The sequence below is a fragment of the Heptranchias perlo genome, chromosome 2 (genome assembly GCF_035084215.1).
Source record: "Heptranchias perlo isolate sHepPer1 chromosome 2, sHepPer1.hap1, whole genome shotgun sequence".
Lineage (NCBI taxonomy): Eukaryota > Metazoa > Chordata > Chondrichthyes > Hexanchiformes > Hexanchidae > Heptranchias > Heptranchias perlo.
Window position 1 is genome coordinate 95,871,964 of NC_090326.1, and position 18,475 is coordinate 95,890,438.

The 18,475-nt window shown below is 41.8% G+C and overlaps 1 protein-coding gene across 1 annotated transcript in view; it reads left to right on the top strand.

The window, feature by feature from the left end:
• The window catches only part of elp2 (elongator acetyltransferase complex subunit 2), a 139,790-nt gene that overhangs the window by 101,307 nt on the left and 20,008 nt on the right, over window positions 1–18,475 (top strand). The window contains exons 18-20 of the mRNA XM_068004524.1: window positions 4,457–4,649; window positions 10,030–10,151; window positions 17,690–17,832. Coding sequence (XP_067860625.1) covers window positions 4,457–4,649; window positions 10,030–10,151; window positions 17,690–17,832 — 458 coding nt within the window. The remainder of the gene's footprint in view (window positions 1–4,456; window positions 4,650–10,029; window positions 10,152–17,689; window positions 17,833–18,475) is intronic.

Genomic DNA, 18,475 nt, shown 5'->3' on the forward strand with positions numbered 1-18,475 from the left:
ATTGCATAGTTCCACCTTGGCACAGTGTTCTTCTTGGGTGTTTGTTTCACATGTAAGAAGGATTGTGAATGACAAAATAGTTGATGTGTTTTGTTAATGGTGACAGACTTGGTTTCCGATAATGTGGGGATAACTTGAACTCCTGAGTGCTTCATTCTCTTAACCCTTAGTTTAGCAGTCGATCAAGAGGAATTCCAGTCTCTCCATGTTTTTAAAACAAAAAATTAAGACTGACTTTATACTTCATTCTTGAGGAACTCAAATCAGTGTGAGATGTGTCAGCTGTGGATCAGTGGTAGCACTCTCACCTCTGACTTGGAAGGTTGGGGGTTCAACCCCATTCCAGAGACTTGAGCACATAATCTAGACTGACACGTTAGTGCAGTACTGAGGGACTGCTATACTGTTGGAGGTGCCGTCCTTCGGATGAGACGTTAAACCGTGGCACCGTCTGTCCCCTCAGGTGGACGTAAAAGATCCCATGGCATTATTGGGAGAACAGCAGGGGAGTTCTCCTGGTGTCCTGACCTCCATTTATCCCTCAACCAACGTCACTTTAAAAAAAAAGAGATTATCTGGTTATCGTGTTAAGATTATCTTGTTGCTGTTTGTGGGACCTTGTGGTTTGCAAATTGGCTGCCACATTTGCCTACATTATAACAGTGACTACACTTAGCTTTATTTGGCTGTGCAGCATTTTGGGACGTACTGAGGTCATGAAAGGGATCGAGGAGCTCAAAACTGGGCATCCATGAGGTGCTACGGGTCATCAACTGGTGTAGAATTGTATTCCACCACAATGTGTATCCTCGTGGCCTGGCATATCCCTCACTCCTCCATCACTATCAGGCTGGATGACCAAACCTGGTTCAATGAGGTGGGTAGAAGAACAGGCTGGAGCAGCAGCAGGCATACCTGAAAATGAGGTGCCTGGTGAAGCTACAACGTAGGACTTACATGCATGCTAAACCGAAGAAGCATCATGCCAAAGATAGAGCTAAACGATTCCACAACCAACGGAACAGATCAAAGCTCTGCAGTCCTGCCACATCTCGTCACGAATAGTGGTGGACAATTAAGCAACTAACGGGAGCAGGGGGCTCCATGAACATCCCCATTCTCAATGATTGTGGAGCCCAGCACGTGAGTGCAAAAGACACGGCTGAAGTGTTCCCAACCATCTTCAGAAGTGCCGATTGGATGATCCTTCCTAGCTTCTTTCTAATGTTCCTACCATCACAGATGCCACTCTTCAGCCAATTCAATTCACTCATGTGATATCAAAAAATGGGCGAGTGCTCTGGACACAGCAAGGGCTACAGGTATCGACAATACCCTGGCTGTAGTGCTGAAGACCTGTGCTCCACAACTTGCTGCGCCTCTAGTCAAGCTGCAACACTGGCATCTACCGGACAATGTGGAAAATTGCTCATAAAGCAGGACAAGTGCAACCCGGGACCACCCGGCTCCAGACCTCTTTACAACCTTGGTCCAAACATGGATAAAAGAGCTGAATTCCAGAGGTGAGGTGAGTGTAACTGCTCTTGACATCAAGGCAGTATTCGAACGAGTGTGGCACCAAGGAGCCCCAGTAAAAGCGATATCAATGGGGATAAGAGGAAAAACTCTCGTGGCTGAAGTTGTACCTAGCTCAAAGGAAGATGGTCATGTTTGTTGGAAGACAATCATCTCAGTCCCAGGACATTGCTATAGGAGTTCCTCATAGCACCATCTGAGGCCCATCTGACTTAAGCTACTTCATCAATGATCTTCCCTCTATCATAAGGTCAGAAGTGGAACTGTTCGTTGATGTTTGCACAGTGTTCAACTCCATTTGCAATTAATCAGATAATGAAGCAATTTGTGCCCACATGCAACAAAACCTGAGCAACATCCAGGCTTGGGCTGATAAGTGACAAGTAATTTCCACGCCACACAAGTGCCAGGTAGTGATCATTTCCAACGAGAGAGTGTAACCACCTCCCCATGACATTCAATGGCATTACCATGGCCGAATCCTCCACCATCACTGGGGTCGCCATTGACTAGATACTCAGTTCGACCAGTCACATAAATGCTGTGGCTACTGGAGCAGTTCAGAGGGTAGGAATTCTGCGGCGAGTGAGTGGCTCACCTCCTGAATCCTCAAAGCCTCTACTCAAGACACAAGCTAGGAATGTGATGGACTACTCACCACATGCCTGGGTACAAATGCAACAACATGCAAGAAGCTCAACACCATCCAGGACAAAGTAATCTATTTCATCGACAGCCCATCCACCATCTTTAAACATCCTCTCCCTCCAGCACCGGTGCACCTTGGCTACATTATGCACTATCTACATGTTGTACTGTAGCAACTCACCAGGCTTCTTCGACAGCACCTCCAAAATCCGCGACCTCCACCACCTAGAAGGACAAGGGCAGCGGGTGCATAGGAACACCATCACCTCCGAATTGCCCTCTAAGTAACGCACCATCCCGACTTGGACATATATCACTATTCCTTCATCATTGCTGGGTCATAATCCTGGAGCGTTGACTCACATCTCAGGGCTTTAGTGCATTCCACAGTCTCCAAAGCTATGCTGCCTATTTTGCATCCAAAACCACTGCATCGGCACAAAAGTTATAGTATAAATGCACCTAAATCACGTGCACTTGGACACTGAAACAAACATTGACAGTGGTAAAACTACACAAGTGTATGAATCATAAACTACAAACATTTCAATACAAAGTTTTAATACTTCTGTTTTTGCCCTTTGTCATGTTTCTCCTTTGCAAATTCATCTAAGCTTGCCTACGTAACAAATTCATTGCATGGAAAAAACTTTGAAAGGTTTCTGATTGATATAAGATGCTGTATAAGTGCAAGTATTACTTTTTTTTTAAATCCATCTCTCTTGTTTTATTATTTTAGCTTTTGCTTTTTTATAGCCATGAAAAATCTTTTCTAGCATTTTTACATTTGAACTTATGTCCAAAGTTTCAAAATCTATTTGTTTGTCAGCACAATTTGATTCCCGAAGCCCACTTCTGTTTGTGCAATGCAGTGTCAGCTCAGTTGGTAGCATTCTCGTCGCACCAGGAACTTGAGCACAAAATCTAGACTGACACTTCAGTGCAGTACTGAGGGAGTGCTACACTGTCGGAGGTGCTGTCTTTCAAATAAGACGTTAAACCGAGGCCCTGTCTGCCCTTTCAGGTGGACGTAAAAGATCCCATGGCACCATTTCAAAGACGAGCAGGGGAGTTCTCCCTAGTGTCCTGGCCAATATTTATCCCTTCAAATGACGCCTGAAAACAGATTATCTGGTCGTTATCACGTTGCTGATTGTGGGACCTTGCTGTGTGCACATTGGCTGCCGTGTTTCCTACATTATAACAGTGACTACACTTCAAAAGTACTTCATTGGCTGTGAAGTGCTTTGGAACGTCCTGAGGATGTCAAAGCCGCTATATAAATGCAAGTCTTTCTATTACAACCAGGGAAAACACAATAGTTTAATAAGCTGCTAAAGCTTTTGTTTGATGTTTTTAATTTTGTTTCACAGTAAATTGTGCTTAAAATTGACCTTGACCAGGCTTGTACAGACTAGAAAGGACAGTAAAGAAATATTTTCATACGTTACTTGTAAGTTTTGGGGGAGAAGAAGTGAAGAGACTCAGTGGTAGCATTCTCAGCTCTTAGTCAGAAGGTTGTGGGTTCAAGCCTCACTCCAGAGACTTGAAGACTAATGAGATAAATGACCAAATAATCTGTTTTAGTCATGTTGGTTGAGGGATAAATATTGGCTAGGACACCGTGGGAACGCCACTGCTCATCTTCCAATAGTGTCAAGGGATCTTTTATGTCCATCTAAGAGAGTAGATGGGGCCTCGGTTCAGGGTCTCATCCGAAAGGTGGCACCTCCAACAGTACTGCACTGAAGTGCCAGCTTGGATTGGGTCCTCAAGTCTGTGACGTTCCTCACTGGTGTGACATTCCATAAACTGGCCTGTCCAGCTTTAATACATATTTGCCAATGCCTGCAGACTGTGACTTTTTAAAAACATGTGCAAATTCACTTTGTTTTAAAGCAGAACATTTAAATGTAACTCAATCCCAAAATCATTTCCATGAAGAAAAAGAAAGATCAAAAATCCTAAAACACAACAGGAACATCACAGGACCCATGTTCTTTTGGGATGAAAAATCAAATATGATTAAAGGGGAAATTGTATTGCAACTAGTTTTAATATTTTTCTGTCTAAAATGGTAGTACTGTGGTTCAATAAGCTATTCTATTAAGTAATAGTTTTTGCACATTCTGCTGCTATCTCCATTCACTTCAGAAAAGATCGCTCTTTATTCAGATGCCATCTCCATGTACTCCAAATGGAGTAGAGCTGAAACCATAGGACAGATTCTACTGTCTTCCATAATTTTTCTGTGATTTTTTTTTTTATATAGGCCTCTAAAGTGGAGCATGCAGCAATTATTTTGTGGAGTACCTCCAAATGGAAGCAGATGCTCAGCTTGCCCTTGCACAGCCTGACCGTCACTCAGTTGGCATTTTCACCGGATGACCGATTCTTGTTGGCAGTTTCACGAGACCGAACCTGGTCTCTCTGGAAACAACGTGAAATGGCTGAATCTGATTCAGGTAATTTATTAATAAGCAACGCTTATTTAGAGGATTGTATGCTGCACTTAAAGTCACTAAATTTTTAGTAATTTGATGTACAAATCCCATCTGAATAGTTTTAAAATAAGTTATTTTACTTTCAGTAATTTGCTGCATTAAATTAGCCTGACATCCCTAATGTTCCAAGAAACATCATTTTGGAATAAAAGATTCCACACAGTTCTGCTGTTACGTAATTCACTGATTGGAACATTGCAGAATTTTTTCCATAGTGATTCACTTTTTTAGTATATGATTTATAAAGTTGCTGATATGTTAAGGGTAAACAGTCCAATGGTCTTCTTAAAAAAAAAAACCTTGAGTGAAAATTAAAACATCCTTTTAATTTTGTTCTGTGGGAAGTTCACAAAATGAATTTAGAATTGACTTTTTTTTCTGTATATTTAAACTTTCATTTCTGTCATTGCTTTATGAAGGATCATTAGACTATGCACATAAGCTGTCTAAAATTAAGGGAAACTAGTATTGGATTAGAGAAATGTTTGCATGAAATGTTAGTATGTTAATATTTTAGTGTACTTTTAGTTTTGATATTTTTGGCAATTCAAAATTAGTTGTTGCCAGACTTCTCCAGCAGCCAAATTGGTAATGGTTCCCTGCTTCAATTTATTATTCAGTAAGTTGGCCATGCATAGTAGCACCCATGCTGTGAACTACTATGTACAGAACTGGTACAACATATTTTTATATGAATGTCCCTTTGTGACGTATAGGGGGGAAAACCTCCATGTTCAATAATAGAGGCTCAAAATCCATTTGCAATATTCAGTGGTTTCGATCAATACCAGTTCTTAAACATAAAACCTGAATTTTCTTCAAGGAAATTTTTTTTTCACCTCTGTGAGGACTGTAAACTAGGGGGCATAGTCGCAGGATATGGGGTCGGCCATTTAAGACTGAGATTAGGAGGAATTTCTTCACTGAGGGTTGTGAATCTTTGGAATTCTCTACCTCCGAGAGCTGTAGATGCTGAGTTATTGAATGTATTCAAGGCTGAGTTATTGAATGTATTCAAGGCTGAGAATAGATTTTTGGACTCTAGGGGAATCAAGGGATATGGGGATCGGGCAGGAAAGTGGAGTTGAGGTCGAAAATCAGCCATGATCTGATTGGATGGCAGAACAGGCTCGAGGGGCCATGTGGCCTACTCCTGCCCCTACTTCTTATGTTCTATAGCCTTTGGTAAAAATGAAATTGCTCTAGATACAGTCCAACCCCAATGCTGGCACACACACTGACATCCAGGAGTTGTTGGATACTGATCGGGAGTGGGAGCTCTGGCAAATCCCTCCCACCCCCGTCCCCCTGAGGTGAGTTGTACACCCCTACCACCATCCTAACTAAGATTAGTTTATTCAACACAGACCAGAGGATCGAATCTCTTGGACCATTTTTATCTGTGTCTCAGCTATTTGCTACTTTAACCACCTAAGCCATTGAGGGGAGTTCCTCTCTCCATTTTCTACATTACTTGCTGTACCAGAATTGTTGGAATATGCACTTGGTTATAGAAAAGTGGCTTTCCATTGGTACCTTAGTCCAAAGTCTCCAAGTCATTCTGTGCCCCCACCAACTACCCAAACATCAAACAACCTGTGGTTGAGAATTTGTTTACAAATGGAAAAAAGGGATTGATGTGATTTCCTCTGCACAAAATCTTTCCCTTCACTGGAATGTGGAGCTCGGAAGCGAGACTTTAGAGTTGGTAAAGTCACATTGATCCAGATTAATATATACTAATTGATCCACCGATTGTAAAAGTTTGTGAAAAATGCAATGTAGTTAGCTTTAGAATTGATTTTTCTTCTGCTATTTTGGTGCATTATATCTTCTGCACAGGCTGATTCACTTTAAAGATATCAGGTGTGCTTGTTATGTTTGTTGATGAGTCTACTGTAGCTGTTTGGCTCTTGATGCTATCTATTATTTGTAGAGGAGCAATGTCACTGACTATCAGACAGTTTCTTGCTGAATGGTTTGTCAGTATTGTCCGATTTTAGCATTGTTTGTCATGTCCTTTAGCAGTGATGCTATCTATTTTATTCCCGTGGGCTGTCTTGCCTTGCAGTCGGTTTTAATAGTTTTGCTGTTGTTGAATAGAATGATGACTTGTATGCGTTGCTTACCGTCTATTGCCTTTGCCATCATTGGATAAGTTGATTGGGTCTTTTGTATTATGTGTCCTTGGTTTCACTTGTTTGCATCTTGGCTTTTGCTGTTGTTAACCTGTAGGTGCTCAGGTACTTTTATATTACAGCAGTGCAGGTGATGCGAGGTGCGCAGATCTTCCTCCATTAGCTGTATTCCATAGTAAAGTTGTACTCAATCATACACGTGCCCGCTACTTGGTGGATTGACAGCACTGCAGGTCCATGAGTCAGTTTCAGTAAAGCTTGTACAGAGAGCTTGTCTCTGCATTTACACTCGAAGCAATTTGATCATTGCATTGCACAGCAGAGCCCAACAAGACCAACGAAAAGTAAAAGGGAGAGACTGACAACAACCTCTAGTTTGATACTCTTATATGTAGCAGAGTGGTGTGGAGCCAGGAGCACCATGTTATACTGCCAGCAGCACATTACCTTGTACTTGGGCATATTGGAGTTCTGCATGTGTGTGCTGAAATACATGCACAGATCTTTGCTTCGCAATGTTAGAAAGCCTTTGAAATTGTTAACGCTAATATACATGTAAAGGGGTTACAGGGCCCGTCTGGGAGCATAATCAACTTTGACTTCAAAATTTAGAAAGTTGGCTTTATGTCAGTTAGTAATACCTCAAGTGGTGTGATGTTGCTTCTTCGAAGTGGTCTCAAAAACAGTGGTCAAAATTCGGATCACACTCACATGGGCAACCTCAAACTAGAAGTTTTTAGAAGAAATAAAATGATTGATTATGTGGTTTGTTCGTAGTTATTTCTATAGAGAAATTGTTGGATTTTACATCAGTTTCAAAAATACAGTATTTTTAGAGGATAAATATTACTGTTTGTTATAAGGAGGTTACATACTTTAGGGAGTCGGATTGCATTCTAATTACCAAATCCAAAATTTGAACTTTTTACATAGTTACCTTAACTGTGACAACATTGCTGCCTTCAACATATTTCCAACTAGAGTTTATGTTTCCTGATCCTTAGTTTGTATCTGTCCAGTGCTTTCCCTTTTAAGGTTTACTGTGTAAACTCACATCTTCACTTACTGCTCAGTGTTAACCTGTAGGTCTGCTCAATGGGGCAAGAAGGGAGGAAATTTACTACATTGATACTGGATCATTGTTACCACTGGGCCAGTGAAGATGAAGAGTTTTACTGAGAAATAAAGCACTGTTTTATCGCATCTGCTGGCAAACTGTTGCCTTGTTCTGGAAGGCCTCACAAAGCACTTGAATCACCACACCTGGAATGGAATGCTATTATTCCAATTCTTATCATTTTGAGAAACCAATTCCATTGTATGCGATTCAGTATCTCACATTGAAATGAAAGAAGAATAATTCTCCCTAACAGACTATTACAGATATGTTATATTTTTAAATGAATGGGAAAATATAAAAATGACATAATTGAACTGTACATCTCAATTTTAAAAGCAAAATACTGTGGATGCTGAAAATCTGACATAAAAGCAGAAAATGCTGGAAACACTCAGCAAGTCAGGCAGCAACTGAAGAAACTTTAACTGTTTCTTTCTCCACAGATGCTGCCTGACTTGCTAAGTATTTCCAGCATTTTCTGTTGATCTCAATTTTAAAGCAATTTTGACATTTTAACTTGCAAAATAGGGCATTCTGTTATAATATGTCAGATCATTGAGGATTTTTACTAGTGTTTGGTTAGGAGAGTGAACTGACATGGATTATGTACATGAATGAGCAGGAATCTATGTGAAAGCTTAAGTTCATGCAGAAAAATAGTTTGAGGATGTGAATCTGCTTAAAAGATTACTGAATTCTGCTAAATTGTTGCATAATTCTAGTTATTGCCAACAGAGAGATCTCTACATTTACTGATGTTTCTCAGTTGTTCATTATTTCCATTTTGCGTTTTTAAAATTGCTGGGTAGTCTCAACATCTTGTTGAATTCTCATGCTGTGACATTATAAGTTGTGGGCCATGAACATTTAGGAGCTATGTCAATAAAAAAAAAGTTTCATTTCAAAACTATTTATAGCTACTTAAGAAAAATGCTTTGTAAAATTCTGTTTATTGGCATTTTATGCAGTTAATTGATTAGTATTGTTTCCAAAACCAACACATAATTGTTAAATCTCCTATTTAAATAATAGCGTTGTATGCTCCGTACTAGAAAATCATGGCCATCATCTCAAGTCCAGCCACTTGATGAAGAAATCAACCACCCTTTTAAAACTTTGAAGATGCTTTCATACTTATGTTATCTTTAGGACAGATTTTAGGAGGACAGCAAGGTATAAGTGCTAGCCTGCTGGAATCAAATCTGAACAAGAGCCAATATGAAAAAAGTCAGCATGAAAATAATGAGGGAAAAATCTTTGCAAATTGAAAAATGGTACCTGAGTAACTGGTTAATATCACAAGCACACAGCAGCCTAATCCCAGTGAGTGTCATCATCACTCACGAATATCAGGACATTTATTCTCCTCTATAACTATATTATGGTTTCTGTGGTATTTTACTTCTCATTAAATTTAATAAATTATAGAGAAATTCTCAAGAAATATTTTTGCAACTCTATATTTAAAGCAGTAATATGATTGCTTTAATGCAGTTTGACCAAAGGATGTGTCTTTATTACTTGCGCTGTCAGCAATGTAGAGAAATTGGAATTAAGGTTGACTTGTGAGCTCCCCCAATAGCTCATGGAGTTTATCTAGCAAATAGCTGAGCCGTGCAAACTGGGATGGTTTGATCTCGGGCCCGTGCTGAATTAGCTAATCTCGGGATAACAGTAGGAGGCAGGCATTTGGCCTCAGCATTTCTGGGCTAGGAAAGGGAAAACTAGCCAGGATTCTCACGCCTGCTGATTATCCAGTCACACTTGTTGGATGTGCGTGAACATTGGGTGAGGACAGGATCAGGGTTCCCTTTTGTGGTTGAAAAGCTTGCAAAAATTCCAAGTCCAGGCCCAGGGATGAATAATGCCTACTTGGGACGAGGTGACTGGAACCCATAGAATTATACATCTGGAAGGAGTCACTACCATCAGCAGTATAGGGCAGAAAAATGGATGGGGGAAAAAACTAGCTTGCATATCTATGATGAATTTTTATTAAATAAACTATAGATTTTATCGGGATGGACTTAATTACTTTGAAACTGTTTTGCTTGTATGTAATATATTTGTGTTTTGGTTTCAGATCCTTTTTTCTCCCTGTTTGCACACACTGATAAAAGTACATCTGTGCACAGCCGAATTATTTGGTCATGTGACTGGACTTTCAATAGTAAATACTTTGTCACTGGTAGCCGGGACAAGAAGGTGAGTAATTAGAGCAGGTCAGGAGTGGGGATGTGATGAGAAATTTACATGCTCTTTAAAAGAAATATTATGGGAAATAACCGCTGAAGTACCCTCAGAAAGAAAGCGGTTTTTGAACCACTGCAATGTGTACTGCATGCATTTGTTTCTAAGACTTTTCTACTTAACGTTGCAATATCTTGATGTTCTGTCACTGCAGTTTCTGTGATGGTATTCAAAACTAGCTATAACATATCATTGGCACAGGTCTGGAACAGCTTTGTATGCTGCAACTTGTGACATTGAAATCAAATAGTGGAACCGCTTTATAAAAAAAAATTGTGATTTCTGTTACACACCTGTTTTTATAATTGAATTTTGCTCAGTTTAGAAATCAGAAGTGTAGAATCAACAGTTTGATTAGATGAAAGTTGCCTAACTATGTAGAAGGTTGCCCAGGTATGTCCTATATACTAAAAGCAGGATAAATCTAACCTGGCCAATTATTGCCCTAACCTGTCTCCTCCCAATTATCAACAAAGTGATGGAAGGAGTTACCAATAGTGCCTTCAAGCAGCACTCACTCACCAATACCCTGTTCACCAACTCTCAGCAGCTGGGTTTTCAAGAACTACTCAGCTCCAGAGTTCATCACACCCTTGATCCAGATATCAACACGACAGCTAAATGCCAGAGGAGAGGTGAGAGTAGCTGCACCTGACATCAAAGCAGCATTTGACTAAGTATGGTACCAGGAAGCCTTAACAAATCTCAGGTCAATGAGGGTCATTGTAAAACTCTCCAGTGGCTAGTCATTCCTGACACAAAGAAAGATGGCTGTGGTTGTTGTAAGGCAATCATTGCAGTCCCAGGAAATTGTTGAAGGAGTTTCTCAGAGCAGCGTCCTCAGACCAACCATCTTCAGATGCTTCATCAATGACCACCTCTGTCTGAAGGTCAGAAGTGGGCCTGTTCACTGATTATTCCACGATTCAGCTCCATTCACAACTCCATCAATAATGAAGCAGCTTATACCAGCCTACAACAGGACTTGTACAGGCTCAAACTGACAAGTGGCAAATAACATTTACACCGCATAGTATCATAGTATGTTACAGCACAGAAGGAGGCCATTCAGCCCATTGTGCCTGTGCGGCTCTTTTAAAAGAGCTATCAAATTAGTCCCACTGCCCCGCTCTTTCCCATAACACTAAATTTTTTTCCTTCAAGTATTTATCCGTTTCCCTTTTGAAACTTATTATTGAATCTGCTTCCACCACCAACTAACGGGAGGAGGAGGCTCCATGAACATCCCCATCCTCAATGATGGCAAGGTCCAGCACGTGAGTGCGAAAGACAAGGCTGAAGCATTTGCAACTATCTTCAGCCAGAAGTGCCAAGTGGATGATCCATCTTGGCCTCCTCCCAATGTCCCCACCATCACAGAAGCCAGTCTTCAGCCAATTCGATTCACTCCACATGATATCAAGAAACGACTGAGTGCACTGGATACAACAAAGGCTATGGGCCCCGACAACATCCCGGCTGTAGTGCTGAAGACTTGTGCTCCAGAACTAGCCGCGCCTCTAGCCAAGCTGTTCCAGTACAGCTACAACACTGGCTACCCGACAATATGGAAAATTGCCCACGTATGTCCTGTCCACAAAAAGCAGGACAAATCCAACCTGGCCAATTACTGCCCAATCAGTCCACTCTCAAACATCAGCAAAGTGATGGAAGGTGTCGTCGATAGTGCTATCAAGCAGCACATACTCACCAATAACCTGCTCACCGATGCTCAGTTTGGGTTCGGCCAGGACCACTCTGCTCCAGACCTCATTGCAGCCTTGGTCCAAACATGGACAAAAGAGCCGAATTCGAGAGGTGAGGTGAGAGTGACTGCCCTTGACATCGAGGCAGCATTTGACCGAATGTGGCACCAAGGAGCCCTAGTAAAATTGAAGTCAATGGGAATCGGGGGGAAAAACTCTCTAGTGGCTGAAGTCATACCTAGCACCAAGGAAGATGGTAGTGGTTGTTAAAGGCCAATCATCTCAGCCCAGGACATTGCTGCAGGAGTTCCTCAGGGCAGTGTCTTAGGCCCAACCATCTTCAGCTGCTTCATCAATGACCTTCCCTCCATCATAAGGTCAGAATTGGGGATGTTCGCTGATGATTGCACAGTGTTCAGTTCCATGCGCAACCCCTCAGATAATGAAGCAGTCCATGCCCGCATGTGGTAAGACCTGGACAACGTCCAGGCTTGGGCTGATAAGTGGCAAGTAACATTCGTGCCAGACAAGTGCCAGGCAATGACCATCTCCAACAAGACAGAGTGTAACCACTTCCCCTTGACATTCAACGGCATTACCATCGCCGAATCCCCCACCATTAACATCCTAGGGGTCACCATTGACCAGAAACTTAACTGGACCAGCCATATAAATAGTGTGGCTACAAGAGCAGGTCAGAGGCTGGATATTCTGCGGCGAGTGACTCACCTCCTGACTCCCCAAAGCCTTTCCACCATCTACAAGGCACAAATCAGGAGTGTGATGGAATACTCTCCACTTGCCTGGATGAGTGCAGCTCCAACAACACTCAAGAAGCTCGACACCATCCAGGGCAAAGCAGCCCACTTGATTGGCACCCCATCCACCACCCTAGACATTCACTCCCTTCACCACCGGTGCATAGTGGCTGCAGTGTGTACCATCCACAGGATGCACTGCAGCAACTCTCCAAGGCTTCTTTGACAGCACCTCCCAAACCCACAACCTCTACCACCTAGAAGGACAAAGACAAGGGCAGCAGGCACATGGGAACAACACCACCTGCACGTTCCCCTCCAAGTCACACACCATCCTGACTTGGAAATATATCGCCGTTCCTTCATTGTCACTGGGTCAAAATCCTGTAATTCCCTATCCAACAGCAGTATGGGAGAACCTTCACACGGACTGCAGCGGTTTAAGAACGCAGCTCACCACCACCTTCTCAAGGGCAATTAGGGATGGGCAATTAAATGCTGGCCTTGCCAGTGATGCCGACATCCCTTGAACGAATAATAAAAAATAATCCTTTCAGGCAGTGCATTCCAGATCATAACGGTGTTTTAAAGAAAAGTTTTGTCATGTTGCCTTTGGCTCTTTTGTCAATCACTGAAAATCTGTGTCCTCTGGTTATCGACCCTCCTGTCACTGAAAACAGTTTCTCCTAATATACTCTTACCAAAACTGTTCATGATTTTGAGCGCCTCTATCAACTCTCCTCTTACCTTCTCTGTTCTAAGGAGAACAACCCCAGCTTCTCCAGTCTCCATATCTTGCCACTTATCAGTCTTACATATCTCATCCCTGGCACCATTCTAGTAAATCTTTTCTGCACCGTCTCTAAGGCCTTAACATCCTTCCTAAAGTGTAGTGCCCAGAATTGAACACAATACTCCAGCTGAGACCTAACCAGTGTTTTATAAAGATTTAGCATAACTTTTGTACTCTATGCCTCTATTAACAAAGCCCAGGATGCCGCATGTTTTTTATCAGCCTTCTCAACTTGTCCTGCCATCTTCAAAGATTTGTGTACATACACCCCCAGGTCTCTCTGTTCCTGCACTCCCTTTAAAATTGTACCATTTAGTTTATATCGCCTTTCCTCATTCTTCCTACCAAAATGTATCACTTCACACTTCTCTGCATTAAATTTCATCTGCCATGTGTCTGCCCATTTCACCAGTCTCTCTCTGTCCTCCTGAGGTTTGTTACTATCCTCCACATTATTTACTTTATTCCCAAGTTTCGTGTCATCTGCAGACTTTGAAATTATACCCTCTATACCCAAATCCAGGTCCTTAATATATATCGAAAAGAGCAATGGTCCTATTACTGACCCCTGGGGAACACCACTATGTACTCCCCTCCAGACTGAAAAACAGCCATTCACCATTACTCCCTGCTTTCTGTCCCTTAGCCAATTTTGTCTCCACGCTGCCACTGTCCCTTTAATCCCATGGGCTTTAATTTTGCTTACAAGTCTATTATGTGGTACTTTACCAAATGCCTTTTCAAAGTCCATATACACAACTTCAACCGCACTACCCTCATCAACCCTCTTCGTTACTTCATCGAAGAACTCAATTTAGTTAGTCAAACACGATTTTCCTTTAACAAATCCATGCTGACTTTCATTTATTAGGCCATACTTTTTCAAGTGTCAATTTACTTTGTCCCCGATTATTGTCTCTGAAAGTTTCCCCACCACCGACATTAGGCTGACTGGCCTGAAATTGCCGGGTTTATCCCTCTTCCCTTTTTTTGAACGGGTTTGTAACATTTCCAATCCTCCAGTCCTCCAGCACCATTCCCATATCTAAGGAGAGTGGAAGATCGTCTCCAGAGCCTCTGCAATTTCTACCCTTGCTTCCCTCAGTAACCTAGGATGTATCCCATCTGGACCGGGTGACTTTTCTACTTTTGAGTACTGCCAACCTTTTAAGTACATCCTCTTTATCTATTTTTATCCAATCCAATATCGCTACTACCTCCTTCTTTACTGCTGCAATATCAGCATCCTCTTCTCTAGTGAAGACGATTGTGAAGTATTGATTTTAGTACCTCAGCCATGCCCTCTACCTCCACAAAAAGATCTTTTTTTTTCCTCCCCCTAATCGGCCCCACCCTTCCTTTGACTACCCTTTTACTATTTATATGTTTATAAAAGACATTTGGGTTCCCTTTTAAGTTAGCCGCTAATCTATTCTCATACTCTCTCTCTGCCTCTCTGATTCTCTTTTTAAGATTTCCTCTGTACTTTCTATATTTGGCTTGATTCTCTACTGTATTATGAACTGTACATTTGTCATCAGCCTCTTTCTTTCTATTTCATTTTAATCTCTATATCTTTAATCATCCAGGGAGCTCTAGCTTTGGATGTACTTCCTTTCTCCCTCGTGGGAATGTGTCTACTCTACCTGAACCATCTCCTTGAAAGCCTCCCATTGTTCAATTACTATTTTGCCTTCCAATTTTTGATTCCAATCCACCTGGGCAAGATCCTTTTTTAACTCATTAGCCCTCCTCCAGTTAAGTATTTTTACGCTTGATTGTCCCTTGTCCTTTTCCATAACTATTCTAAACCTGATGATATTATGATCGCTGATGTCCAAATGCTCCACTTGCCCAGATCTAGATCCAACACTGCTTCCTTTCTCATTGGGCTGGAAACACACTGATCAAGAATGTTCTCTTGTACACATTTCAGGAATTTCTCCCCCTCTTTGCCCTTTGCACTGTTACTATCCCAGTCTATACTGGGATAATTGAAGTCCCCCATTATCACTACTCTAGTTCTTGCATCTTTCTGTAATTTACCTGCAAATTTGCTCCTCTTATCTCCTACCGCACTTTGGTAGCTTATAGTATAGACCCAGTAGAATAATATATGCCAGTAATGATCATGTTGAACGAGGAAAAAGCTCAACCACAACCCCCTATTCTCCTCTTTCTCTCCACCCCCCCCCCCCCCCCCCCCCCCCACAGGAGTGTGATTGAATATTCACCACTTGCCTGGATGGCTGCAGCTGCAGCTGTACTCAAGAAACTCAACACCATCCAGGAAGAAGCAATTTGCTGATCGGCACCACTGCTAGGAGAAAGACTGGGGGGAGCGTTGTTTCTTTTAAGAATTTGTAACCAAAATGGAGCTGGGTCTTGTGGTATTCTCCACCCCTGCTGTAAATATGGGTTTCATACTGAAAGTGTATTCATTTCTTTTTTTGCACATCAGTAATTCTGTTATATAGCACATCAGGAAAAACTCATCTTTTAGTTGCACTGCCCATCTTGTCCACAAGTTTAAACCACCCTTTCTCTTCACTTGAAGCAAATGGAATGTCAACATTGAGTACAAATATTGATTCATTGATAGTTGAGGGATTATAGGTAGTGAACTGTATATTCTGTTTTTGAACTTTGTGGCCAACCAAATTTTCCCATCCTGTGCATTCCTATGTATCTGTCTTGAAGCAGGCATGGGGCAACTGTCATTATTTGTAACATAGCAGCACAAAGCACTGTAGCAGAAATTGAACTGCATACAGTGAAATGTTACTGATGGCAAAGTTTCAGTAAACGTGGAATTGTTACTATCAGATAAGCTTTACACCCTTGCGTGTGTAACCTGCTTTCACAGCCTTTGCCTTATAGTTCCTTTTTTTGAATATTTGGATTCCTGGGGCATGATTTTAACTTGGAGCCGGGAACTCAGCGGGTGGGTAGATTTGCACGTGAGGTACCTGGAAGTCAAGTGTGCGCGTTTAAATCTGCAATCTTAACTTGATTGCAGGCAATCGTCTTTGCCTCCTCGCACCCACTTAAGTGTCGGCATGTCAGCAGCAGCAACCACCGTTCCCTTTCTACGCACTTGCTCACTTGCCCATTTATTCACCCACCACATGCACCATGTAGAAGCGGTAGAAGGAGTAAGACTAAGCAATTGTAATTCACCAAGGGTATGCACAAGGGTGTTTGACGAGCTGTCGTGTTGTTAATTTATATATTTGTTTTATTATGGCGCATTAAATTTAATCATTATCACCACCACTGCCGTCTTGGCCATTATTGAATCCCTTTTGTGAATTTGCCCTTTCATGTGCTTCGTTATGAATGCCAAGACATAATGCCACCCATTGGGCGTGTGTACAGTAGGTGTATGCAAGGTTGAAGGACTCTTTTGTGCAAAGGGAGGTGGGAGGTGGGGGGTGTTGGTGTTCCAGGCGGCCTGAGTATTTCAAAGTGTTCAATTTGCACATCTCATTATGAGCACCTGTTCGAGATGAGGGCATCCCTAGCATCACGGGCAGCAATGTGCGTGGCTGCTCTGGCACTGAGTTCCGCATCTTCATTTTCCTCTTCCTCATATGTAATATGGAATAGATCCATTGGCTCCTCCCAACCTGATCTTGTCAGTTTGAAGGACTCCAAAATGTAGGTAAATTTGTCTGAACACAAAAATTCAGTTTCAACAAAGAAATCTCAGTCTAAACACAAAGAACTCCCACAAATGTTTGTCTGAGAGAACTGAGTGCCCAGCTGCAATACCTCACTTTTTATTGAGACGTCTCAACCACTGATTTAAAGGGCCAAATGAGCTTCGGCTACAACTCCGTTTCAATGGTGTGTTTCAGAAGCCACGGGAGATGCATTCAGGAGTAGTTAAATCTGTTTCTGTTGCAGAATCCGCAAAAAGATAAATACCTAAAGTGTTTCAACTACCTGAATTGGCCCTTTAAATATCGTCAAGCTGGCTTTAAGTGGGGACGGGACTTCCAGGTTTCTGTTGTGCGCGCGCATCCTTAAACCCAGAAGTTAGAGCCGGGATGCGGTACTGCTCCAAAAAGCTGCTACTTTAACCTCCCACCCGCCCCCAACGCACCCATTCTTGGGGGTTAAAATTGCCCCCCTAAAGTCTAATTTCTGCTCTTTCAAATTGGTATTTTTGATCTAAATGTTGTGTTATGATCTTTGCAATAAATAGTTTGTTGTTTTCTTTTTGTGTGGTAGCTGGTTGTGTGGGGTGAAATGGCTTCAGCTGGAAGAACTGAAGGAAGCAGCCTGGGCATTGTCAAGCCACGCTCATCAGTGCTGGATGTAGGCGATGCAGCCACAGCTGTCAGCTTCAGCCCTGTTACAAGTATAGATGGGAGGTAGGTTAATAAGTTGATGTGGTTCACTTCCTTAACCAATCAGTGTATGTCAACAATTGCAAAGATAAAAGCTGCAATTATAGAGGACATGTGTCATGCAGAAAATTTAGTAGGAGTATAAATGTACTCCTTGGCCTGCCTGTCTAGATGTTTACTTGTAGGATATTCTATGGTCATTTCTTTCCTTCTCTTTTGGTACTAAAGAACTAAGAAGAATATTTTCATTTCTTACTCTGGGTCTTTTCTATTTACCGCAAGTCCTACTCCACAAGATCTTGTTGGAATAAGGGCTTGTTATGTCTGTGCGTCCTAAATTCCCCTCATGTAATGTACATTTCTCCCCTTCCTTCCACACTGCACCTCATGTAGGTTTATCAGTGTTTACAAACCAAGTTGATTGCAACTTTTGATAAGTTGTTTGTCCACACAAGTTCATGAAGGGCTCTAAAGTATATTAAATGCATTTTTCCTGTGGCATATCTTCGAAAATGGATGTTACAAGTGTTCATTCTGCAGTCAGTGCTTAGGACATTCTTGCTGTGTTAGAAATGGACCTCACTAGAGAAAAACCAAGGAAAGCACCATAAGGAGATAGCTGGAATACTGGCTGTAATGGAGATCTTATCCCCTTTTCAAGAAGCCA